Raw genomic sequence first — 11,829 nt, forward strand, 5'->3', positions numbered from 1 at the left:
AGAAGCGATGACTCCACTTTGTATTATTTTGTCATTATCGTCTTCGCATTTGGAGAAACTATGATTTACCGACGAGTTCATGTTCTGTCACGTAGCAAGTAGGTGTAAAAAATGCTAATAAATACTGTCGGACGAAGAAAAGATGCAGTCAACGAACCCACAGTCAGCAGGGCGTGGCAACGAACGACACGTTTGAATGGTACTAAACTCATTGATCTGGCAAGCGAGTTTAACCGCAGTAAATGAGGCACTAGCCATGTGGTAGACCTTAGTTGAGACCAAAGCGAATGAACTGAAAGGATCTGCAGTGAATACGAAGGATAAATTCTTCTATCTCAAAACTTATTAATTATTGGCGGAAGTGTGACGTGCTTACGATTCTATCAACAATTCTGATGCATTGGAAATTCTACAGTTCAACAGCAACAATGATAACCTCAACCTGACATTCTGTTTACCCTATAAACGTCCCACTCACAACAGAATTAGCAAATTATCATCGCGAAAACTTGGGCAATAAACGCCTACTGTGCCACCAGGTAACAGGAGGACTTATGGTTTTACCTGGTTTTGTTAAAAAAGAGAACAATAGGATCCTTCGCTAAATTTATGAAAAACTCGAAGACAAGGACATTATTCTTTTGCGGAGAAAATCTTGTCTGGGTACAATTAGGCATTGTGGTTAGCGGCAAAAAATTGAGACCGTCCTATGAAAAAACCGCAAACACATATCTACCTACGATTGGCTGATCGCACCGCAGGTTTTGTTTGTGTGTGCTTGTGCGTGTAAACAGACTATTGGCTAACATTTCCTAATTCGCTCGTGACCCCAATTGGACAATCGGTTACGTAATGTTACATTCACGCGTCCGGCGCAGCAACGCGCAGGAATCTGATTGGCCTGTGTGTTGCGCAATCGCTGAACGCTGCCAATGATGAACTTCAGTGGGTTTTCGCATTGCATAAGAGGCGACCAACTAATGCGATCCGCAGCATCCAGCAACGCTGTCCTAGTAATTTTACCACCTGAGCCCACACACGTAAAAAGTGAATTTTTGCGTGTGCATGCGTGGAGAGGGCAAATGGGAAATAGCAAGTGATTCATGGTCTGAGTTGTGAAAGATCAACTGCTTCTGCACTAAGCGCACGCTTTTAGTGACTCATGCCACCATGTCAACCACCACCGCTGCCGCGCCATCCCATCCCATTTCGTGTCTAACAATTACCTCGTTTTCTACAGAACAACGGCGGTGGCGGTAGTTAGGAGCTAATTGATGCTCTTCGGAATTGTCTTACCCTCTACTGGATACAAACAGTGGCAAAATAAGATAAACTCATAGATTTTTTCAAAAGCATTTCACGCTTTTGAAGCCAGCGCCAGGTCTGAATAATGCATGTTGCTTATCAGTTTATAATTACTGTATGCATTTAATCACACGTTGCAAACAGATCGGTTGGGCCTGAAAAAATGCAGGAAATCTATGGTGTTTGCAGTCAGAAGGAAACAACATTTTTAAACTATTGAACAGCATAACCCTAGATAAAGCACTTCCTGTGTGGCCAACTGCTGTTAACACTCTGTTCTGAGACAGACCGTGACAACGAACGCCTTAATAGGCGCCTTGAGAAGCAAAAACACGGCATATTTACACTTTGACACTATTTTTTCAATCCTTTTCTATGCATACAGTCAAGCTACTTCCAGACTTCCATAAACTACTACGACCCAGTCACTACGCTGACGGCAGTGCGATGGAATATCCCCAGCACCTTCTACCTCTGACGTAGCATATTATTATTCTAACTGACGCTTTGAGGAATGGTCATTAAGCCATAAAAAGTCGTCAGACGTTGCCAGATGGATCTACGGAGAAGCGATGGAGGAACGAGGAAAACTAAACCCACACCTTGACGACCGCCTCAATACCGTGTGGAATGGCGAAGTGAAGTCGCTAATTGGCGGCAACCAGAACTCCTTTACAGTAGAAACACAAAAATGGCGAAGAATTGGTAAAATCTGGAGACAAGATGCACTCTTGTATTACAGAGAATAGGTTAAATGACTGACCAATGTTAAGAGAACAATTTAAGTGAAGGAAAGGAAATTAAAAATAACTGATTCGATCTCGTGAAAAGCGACCCAAACATGAAATAGGCTCACTGAAGAATATTGTCTAATCGGCTTAAACGATGCCCCGAAATTAGCTTCTCCAATTGTTGAACAAAATATATGGCAATCAAACTCGATTGGAGGCTACGAAATACTTCACTGTCATGTTGAAAAACCACATTACAACCCACGCCGCAAGAGAACCACCACAACAACAATGCTCAAAACAAAGTTAAAGCCTCCCAGCAAACTAGAGTCTATTTTATTCCCATGTAGCACACTGTAGACCTTTTCATTCTTCCCCTGTTCAACTTCTACAACGGCAGGACGGGAATCATTCACTACATCTACCGTGAGCCCCTCTCTACCATAGAGCGCTCACAGAATTCCATAATCTGTACCTTCTACAGAAACAACTCGGGGCGCCGCGTCATCGGCGAGTTGTTTAAAACTTACTAAACTTCCCCAATGACCTCGTGTATTCACAGTTTTCAAATATTATTAGAAACAAGGACGAATGGGATCACTTCGAAAGTCAAATTGTTAAACGTACACATCACCAATTGGCTGATTCACAAAACTCGACGAAAAGAAACATCGAAATTTAACATTAAATTTCGAAAATAAGCTTTTATTTCAAAGCTTTGCCATCACCATCAACGCCATCACCAGTAGCAGTACCAGCGTGCAAAACGCATTGTGGTGACGCTTAAAAAATACCACGGAAGAGCAAAACCCAAGTGCGTACACATCTTTCTCACATAATTCACTCGAGCATTACTCACCCCGGGCGTAACTTCTCACCAATCACAAAGCATCACACGCCACGCGCAACTTTTTTCCGCCTGTACACACGCACCGGTTGAAACACACACTCGTACGCACTCGTAATATGCCTCTCCACACCCCCTCCCGCCTCCCGCTTACGTGCATATGTGTGCGCGCACACACTGGACTGAAACTCTCTTTGAATGACTAATAATAGAGATGAAGAGGGGGTTAGGGTGGCGTGCAAAGTGGGTAGAGGTGTGGGTGGGGGGAGGGCAAAATATGACGTGTGGCCCCAACTTCAGCATATTTGTTCACGGTGGTAAACAATGCATCACGTAACGGTCGCAATAGGACAGCAGACTCAAACTATTGACTGTCTGCTGTCATGTCGTCTGAATGTATGTGTGCGCGTGCGCACCCGCGTGTTATGGCATTGCGTGGCCCAGCCATTAATCGGAGTTAAGCAATTGGACGGAGAGAAATGAGCTGGTGACTCATTCTGCAAACGCGAGTGCATTCGAGGAGCGGATGAATTAGGAAAAGTACAATTAGCTAATGTCTGACTAACCAGGTTTTTGTTGAAACTGCAAGGAAAGGAAAAGAATAGTCAGAGAGTAAACTAAACAATATTAATTACGACGGGGGGATGGTTTGTAGGACAGCAAGATTAGTTCATCAAGTTCGCTACCAGCGTCACACTCGACGCCCTGGTTTCCTTGTCCAAACTCGGTGGCAAAACTATGTGCTGCGTGTTCCCTACTAGCTTATGTTAACCGCGGTTGCAAGCAGATTGGGTGAGCTTAGAACAACAGAGTAGGCGTGGGATGTTCATTATCTGAGGAGGATAACTACGTATTTTCTGTTTTAGGACCAAGTGTCCCTATTGGGTTGTGGCGGTAGGATTTTTTCTGAGCCCCTCATAAGGAATGTGTTAATTTATATGCTTAACTACGTTAGTTCTGCGGTCTGCGCATCTTGGGGTCATGAAACCTGGATTGCCAAGTCCTGCCACCTTGCCCGTGCATTACGTCTAGGCGTAGGTGTCCATATTCATGTAGGGTCACAACAGAAAGGCTCTCAAACCCGCATCCGCCTCAAGTAATCGCTTCAATCCGGTGTTCTCCTAGAAAACTCCTGACAACCGAGGCGACATCAGGCTTGTGCAACTTAAAAAAGTCTGATACGGAGTTACACAAGGCCTTTACACGAAGACACGTGGAATTATGAGTCTCCCACGCTTCCAGTAACGAAATGGAATCCTGATAGGCAGCCGAACAGCACTGAACTAGGTGGCAAGGGGTAATCATGCGGAGCATTACTTCTTTAAAGCTACCCCTCATATTTTACTAAATGGCCACAAACAGTGAATGGCATATGAAAGGCGCCCGCTGTGGAGCATCGAACAGCCTTGAGCAGTCCAGGGTCAGTAAGTGCTCACAACGCAGTTCACAAGGGGGATAAAACTGTGGCTGCATCAAAATCTACTAGACGTTGAACTCAAACTGCTTCTTGCATTGATGGAAAACCAAGGATCAATCTGGATCCTGACTAGACTAAGTTGCGATAGCTGACGCAACAAGATGTCCAAGGGTAACGCCGAGTGACGCAACAGAACACCAGTTTACCAACGACAGCTCCACATTCGCGGTAGGCCTCGGTGCCACGGCACTTACCTCACCAGCTCCACCTAGACCATATACAACGAATCACAAAAACAAGTTGGAACAGAACTTCAAACGCAAACGAATGACCCCACCGGTTCCATGTACAAACAGGAACTGCTAGCATGGGATGTTTCTACTTTGCTCAATTTAAGGTCGCTTATGAGGTGGGACGATGTTGGGTTTGACCAAAGATTATCAAGAATGTGGGATTTGCAACACTCAAACAACCCCATTCCTTCCAAATGAACTTAAGTGGAACTAATTCCACAGTACATAAATTTGAACGGAGAGATCAAAAAGGCAAGGAGAACCAAGGAGTGAGATAGGGATTTGGTTTTACACAACATCAGAAAACAAGCAGACAGACATCTCTATTTAGCTACTACTAGAACTATGTCAGCAGGACCGATTCCTCAACTTAAGTTTGAAAAAACGCGGAGTTCCGAGATAACTAAAAGGCTTCGGGAAACTCAGGATGAAAATCCGCAATAAAAGAACGCCCAGGGAAGAGTCAGTCTTATTCAGTCGCTTTTAAATGGATGTCAGCAGGTCTAATTCCCACGGGCTCAAATTAAACTTAAACAGAACTTACACTGATCCACATCACTGACAGGAGGTAAAGTTGATTGTGGGATTGGAGATGGATGCGAAATACAGTTCTGTTGAAGCATTGCGATTTTCCTACCGGAAAGATCCAAGGGACTATCTTCCACGCTTCCAGCAGTATTCGCAGTCGGAGCAGGTCGTGCTGCCACTCCATTGGAATTGTTGGCGAATGCCGAGAGCAGACGCTGCAAAGCGAGAAGATCCAGCGCATTCACAGCCGGTGGCATTGTAGACGATTGTGTTGCCAACGTCTGCAGTTGTGGTGGTGGTTGTGGGGGCGGTGTCCCCAGAACCCCTCCCCCCTTCTTCGCTTTCAACGCCGTGAGCTCTCTCACTAATGCCGCGTTTTCTCGTATCAGCACCTCATTCTGTTGTTTCAACTCTGCTATCTCCTGTTCCATCAAAGCATCGTTTTGTCGTCTCTTTTCGCGCGATCGTTTTGCCGCCTCGTTGTTCTTCCTTCTCCGCTCCCAGTACTTTTCATCCTTCTTACACTCAGGGATAAATTCTCGGGCTTTCCGGGTTTCCCCGGGTCGATAGAAGGAGGCGCATACATCCCCTTCCATCGTCCCCTCCCCCTCGTCCTCATCCTCCTCCTCTTCTAAATTGGGAGGTGGAGGTGAGGTGCCATGTTTTACCGAAATCATAGAGTTGTAGAGGAAAGTGGAGGAGACCGGAGGAATGATGGAAGAACTCGGACTACTGTGTGGTGAATCGGTGCTAGAGGGACCAGCGCCCAAGTCAGTGACTGCCAATTCGCCCATCTTGATAAAGGCGATGACGGCGGAGATGATTAGCAAGCGAGCAGGCTACTGTTTATGCTGTGTGCACATGTACTGTACAGTAGCAATGATGGTGGTTGTACGGACAGGCGCTTGCATGCTTGCGCGTCCATGTCCACATCGGGGTGAAACAGACAGGCAACTGTGTGATTGGCTAGTCAATGCTCAGGCGTTTGCGTGTGTATGCGACTTTGCGAATTACCGGTGGAGGGGGGAGGAGGGGCGGTTATTAGACCAGTTATGAGGCACTTATTTCACTTTGTAGTCGTGACCTTGTGCGTCAGTATCGTGCAAATTAGATTGGCCTTTTGGCCGTTTGAGTCAACACTCGCTACCAGCATTTATTTGTGGCCCAGTGCCGTAAGTTAGCGCACAAGCGACTCATTGGGTAATTTACTCAGGCTTTAATTAGCATGAGTGCTTCACAACGTAATTTTCGGGTCAGACACGTAACACATGGACTGTTTTGATTTGCAGACTCTGGTAGCCTACATCCTTCGATGTTCAGTGATAATCTCTGTGGGAAAGCAACATTATCGCTGTCCAGAAGGCACGTTTTTTGATTAGAAGTGGGGAATTTCAATGTTGTCTATAGAGGGGAGGAAGTGACTAGGAGCTTCAATGCCTCATGCGTTCAACAAATATGGGTACTCTCAATGAATAAAAAACGAGGTGGTTAATGCTAAGTGAATGGGGAGTCAAGGTTGAAAGCGTAGTGGATAGTGCCAAGTGAGGAACTAAAGGATTAATCAATCCACGGAACCTTGCAATGGTATTTGACTTTGATAGGCCGACTCCGACGGCAGAAGAAGATCATGGCAACGACCACTACGAATGGTATTTCCAGCCTCTTTGAGGAGATTGTTTCGCATCTTTTGTTTCGGTTAAATCCCTTTAGGTGGGAGATCAGAAACTCCTGAAAGCCCCAAGAAGAGGCAAATTTTAAGAAACAACTCGATTTTTTTTCTGTTACCAATCCTATTCATTCCAAAAGTCAGTTATGCACCGTAGTTTTGGAACAAACAATAGCCAAAACTGGGACTTGCAGTTCGCTCTCTGGCTCATTTCTCGGTTTAGGTCCTAGAGTTCTCAACTGATGTTGATGGGACGGACTGTAAGCAAAAATCAGATGAATCCTATCCAAAACTTTTTCCAGTGTCATTTTTTCACCTAATGGAGTCGAACGCTATTGTTGAAACTTTCAATTGAATCGTGTATTTAGGAGGCAGAATTTATGCAATCGTCCGATGATGCCTCTTTCATTCGTCCCCACAGTTCACCGTTTAAGTATCACACTTAAAGCGATGATTTTGCGTGGTGTGTTTGTTTGTGCGTGGATGAGCAATGCGTCATAGTGTTCCGTCATAAATCAGTGCACGGTCACCAGAGCAGTAAAAAAACCCCGTTGAGGTTTTGAAACCGCCAACCGCAGCAATAAAGTTCCCACTCTCCCCTCCCTCTTCCCTGGTTTCCCTTACCCCTTCACCCTCGTCCCGCCCTACGTGACGTAAACACGGAGCAGGTGATGGTTATGGGACAGGGAGGATCAGGGTCTCGTAATCGCAGCCTTCACCTTCATCATGAATTTCGTTGACATTCCACTGATGCAAACGGCACGTTGATATGCGATCTTCCTTGCTTGGCTAGTTTAAAAAAGGGTTCCTCATTTGAGATTTGCAGTTACACATTCTTCTTTATTTAATCAAACTCACTTTTTGTTTGCAGGGTCATTTTGATCTCCCTCCATTTAGAGCACATTTTGGATGGAAATATGAGCGATCCGTAGATGAAACAAGTGCTATTACACACATGATCTCTGACGCTGACATACTGACGGCATGGAACTCCGCTCATACCGTCCATGTTATTAGTTTCAAAAGTCTCTTGTATGCCTATAATAAAGCCCCATCCTGAGCCGTATGCTTCTTAAGGTATGACTGGGGCCCGCATTAATAGCAGTGGTAATGGGACTCGCCTCAGAAGAACGAGAATTCCTGCTTTGCTAATTGGATACGAAACTGTAATGTTATAGAAGGTAGGTGTTGACCACAGATAGCTGAAGAGAGGCCATTAATTTCTTTCCTAGTACTAACAACAGCTTTAACTGCAAGCTCTAAATAAAAGTGGAAAATGATGTAATACCAGGTTTAAACGGAGGATTGAGAAGCTGTAATTAGTCAAACTAATTGAACATGGTCCATCCTTCAGCAAAACGGTGTAAATGAGCCCTTTTAATGAAACACGTGGAGTTGGCACAACGAATGGACGCTTGGCGATCCACGAAACACATCTCTGGTTTTACATTTGCTCCTGTTTTTTGGATACTTTGTCGACGCTTGTGATGCAGAAAGGTGATCACAGGGAGCTGAGGACGCGGTTTACAATAAGGCGGAGACCATGTTACCAAGCGGACCCTCTCTGCAGTGCTTACGCCAGCTACCAACTCCTTTTTGTGTTGATATGACAAGTGTGTATGGAGTGGGACATCATATAACGTCCTTAAGGGTAAATCCGGCCATAAGGATCATAAGATGGACAGCTAAAAATTTTAGCAAACATGGTGAAAGAGTATTTTGATTGAGAAAGGAACTAAAACCCCCTTACTTCACTTTGTACCACAGTTCACTGAAGAAAGATTATTGTGGCTGAAAATATGCTCACATCGGTAGGAGGTACTTTCAAGATGAGTGGATAAATAAGTTCCTCAGCATTAATTTAACAAATGGACCAAAAAGTGCAGTTAATCCACTTTAAACTTACCTATCTTTGCTGCCATTTAAAAAGATATTAAATTTAAAAACGCGCTTCGAAACCCAATTTTTTCTGAAGAGCGATCCAGTAGTTGTGCCATCAGTCAAAGCGAACTCACTGGAAGTGAGTTGTCGATTATTGTATTTAGCTGAATGAAATACTGAAAAGGAAGTTTTTGACCAACCAGCTGGAGCAAGAGCTGATGCTCTTCACTAGTGACAGGTCATCACACACCAGGTGTCCCCACGATGGCATCAAAACCACGGGCAGACACTGGACCTTTTCCCCAATCAGGATTGCAATCTCCTCTGGCTAATCGAAAGCTGATATGTGCCACTGGCTGTGGATGCTTGAAGAGACTTTTGAGAGAGCAATGCTTAGTAACCCGTTCATTTGTTATAGATATTTTCTGGTAGTCACAGGAGTTATTAGGGAGTCTATCATGCCAGTAAATTTTGGATTTTATTGCCTCAGCAAGGTTCATTTGTCCATATTGTAGCGGAACAGTTGTATGTAAATTTGACATCCCTGATAGTGATGTTTGCAAAACTCATCCATTTAAATGCCTTAAGGGCTACTTTAGATGTTGAACATCAATTCTTAATTTGCCTGTCGGCTCCAACTCCAAAGTGGCCTAGAAGAGAGGCATTCGATGCGGTTGGCTGCTGAAACTATCAACAATGTGAACTTTGAGTTCTTCGGTATAATATAGACCACATAACAAACAAACAAGCTCCACTTGTACTCTAGATGTCATATTGCTTTTCTGCAGTTTATTTTAACCGCTAGCGATAGACAGAGTTCGTTGTACCCAACCCGACATCAACCAAATGAGATGCATTACTGCAGCTTCAACAGTCCACCAGCGCAGTTTAACGCATCGCAGCGACACTGTACTTACCTGACCCTCTCAGTGAGGAGATTAGGGGGTGCAGAAGCATGGAGTACGGTCTTTTGTGTGACCTCCAGTCGCCGGGGCCCTAGCCTCGGTAACGGCACCCAAATTAAACATAGCAGATGGGTGGGGGTAAAGCTGAATGTAAACAGTTACTTGTTTTTTGTTCTCTAGCATCTCCAGGGAGTTAACTTTACATAAAATGATTGAGATATCATTTGTTTTCTGAATTGTTTAAAGTCGCTAAAATAGAGGGAAATGGCCTCCTTGTGAGAAGAGTCGAGCCTATGGGGATTCCATGCATGGACTATTGATAACCACCGGATTAATCCTTAGTTTAGATTGTAGTCAGTGAATGTGGCTCGAACTGAGGAGACTGGGTTTTATTTGTGTCGTAAATCCCATCGGAAACTTTTAAAGTGCAGGTACCTATCCACATTCCAAAATGATGAGATAGCCTGGAACCACCAGAGCACCTTCCAGGGCAGGCAAACATTTGGTATCCACATTAATCTCATCTCAGGTCGACCTCTTCAGCTAGCCTATTTTAAAAACCAAAGTGGTCCAAATGGTCTGGATTTTCCAAAACACTTTATTTCTCCTTAATCACGTTACTCGAATTAATCAATTCCTGATGAATTTTATGGTTTTGAGAGGCTACTTTTTGCTCCTCTGGATTTCACATAATCAAGCCTCGTCAGTCCAAGATTCCGACTTCGCCACAGTACCTCATATTCCCTAGGTTATGATGCAGAGGAAAATGCAGCAGCCATTGCCGCCAGGTTAACACTTGATAGAAATGACTGTCAGTAACGAAGCGAATCTTGAATTGAATAGGTAAGATCCGTTTCTAAATGATAAAATACTTGCCTATAAAGAAGTTATATTGATGATCCAAGTACCTAACACCTCTCCTTGTTCCATGGAGGTGAGGGTAACTCGCGTATACGCCTGGATAGCATTAAAACAGGACTGGATCTGAATCACTGAATTTATTTTCTGACGTTTGTCAATGAGCTTTATCCACCATAGTTACGTTTCAAAGGACTAAATGTGTTGGAAATGATGAGCAGGTCAAAATTTGTCACGTCTCACTCACTCGTAGTTGCAAGTGGATGGATGTATCCATCGCATCCTCTGCAGTGGCTTTCGCTTAACTCACCTCCCATTCACCAAGCTCATTTTCAAGGCTAAAATCGCTTGCCAGATCAAAACTTCTCAAGTCATCGACCAACTTACCGTGTACCCATTCAGTAGACACACTAAATGGCCCGACATCTTGCTTGTTGATGATCCTAGCCGACTTCGAAGCTATTTATACGAGATTCGGTATAGAATAACTCACTTAACTGTTTATGTATTTTAGTCTTCTGCAATTCGGTGTCCCTAGGAGCAGCTCGACTGCTATAATGGTGGTAGGGTCAAAAAATCAAAAATTTGACCTTCATAGCATAGCTAGTGCATAGAGTCGCCACAGAAGGGGGCTGAAACTGCAGAGGTTCACAACAGAAGGGCAATGCACACTACGTGGTTGACTCGATACTGCAACAAAGCAAAGAGGAGGATTGAATGGAGAGCAAGTGGGGAATGCCTTTACAGTAGCAAAACTTTCCAAATAGGTTCCTTTAACACCGTTAGCAAAAATTTTATGACAGGCTGACCCATTGATATCAACGAGATGCACGCCCACTGTCTAACTATGAAGATCTCCCACTCTGCTGAAGGATTGCGGGACGACCCTTTTTCTGTTCCACATCACTACAAATAGCCAGACCATGATTGGGGGTCTCATCCCATGTACCTCCATGCGAATTATGAGTTCTACTACACTGATTTTTTGCGATTTTCTCTGTTCCATTCTCCTCCTCTTCATGGGTATTCCAGTTGCTGATTGCCAATACATTCAAATTGTACCAGAACGAACCGGGAAGTACCCATCTTTAGCGCTCTACCGCGTACAATGAGACCGTGTCTTAATAAAAACTTATCCATTAACCGTTTCATACACAATTGAGAAATCGAGGGCACAATTTAGTCGCACTACAAGATGTCGATGCGAGGGGGAAGGACAGGAAGCCTCAACTCATAAGTTGTCTACCCTCTCCTCTTTGTAGTTCGGATGGAGCTGCCGTTTGTTTACATCTGTTACCGTCACCGCCGCCACTACATTCCTTAGTGTGGTAGACGCCCAGACGAATGATAATCGCCCGTCTGGGCTGTTCAAACTCGGACATTGGCACTCATGCTGGT

At 44.4% G+C, this 11,829-nt stretch overlaps 1 protein-coding gene across 1 annotated transcript; it reads right to left on the minus strand. All coding sequences in view use genetic code 11, as the record gives it.

Annotated features, from left to right (window-relative positions):
- Positions 1–5,111: 5,111 nt before the first annotated feature.
- On the minus strand, positions 5,112–5,915 carry EGR_07066 (Nuclear factor interleukin-3-regulated protein; the record flags this gene model as incomplete). The annotated part of the gene is made up of 1 exon (XM_024496315.1): positions 5,112–5,915. The coding sequence occupies one exon, from the start codon at positions 5,913–5,915 to the stop codon at positions 5,112–5,114; it is 804 nt and encodes a 267-aa protein (XP_024349242.1).
- Between the last annotated feature and the right edge of the window lie 5,914 nt (positions 5,916–11,829).

This window comes from Echinococcus granulosus (genome assembly GCF_000524195.1).
Source record: "Echinococcus granulosus chromosome Unknown EG_S00069, whole genome shotgun sequence".
Classification (NCBI taxonomy): domain Eukaryota; kingdom Metazoa; phylum Platyhelminthes; class Cestoda; order Cyclophyllidea; family Taeniidae; genus Echinococcus; species Echinococcus granulosus.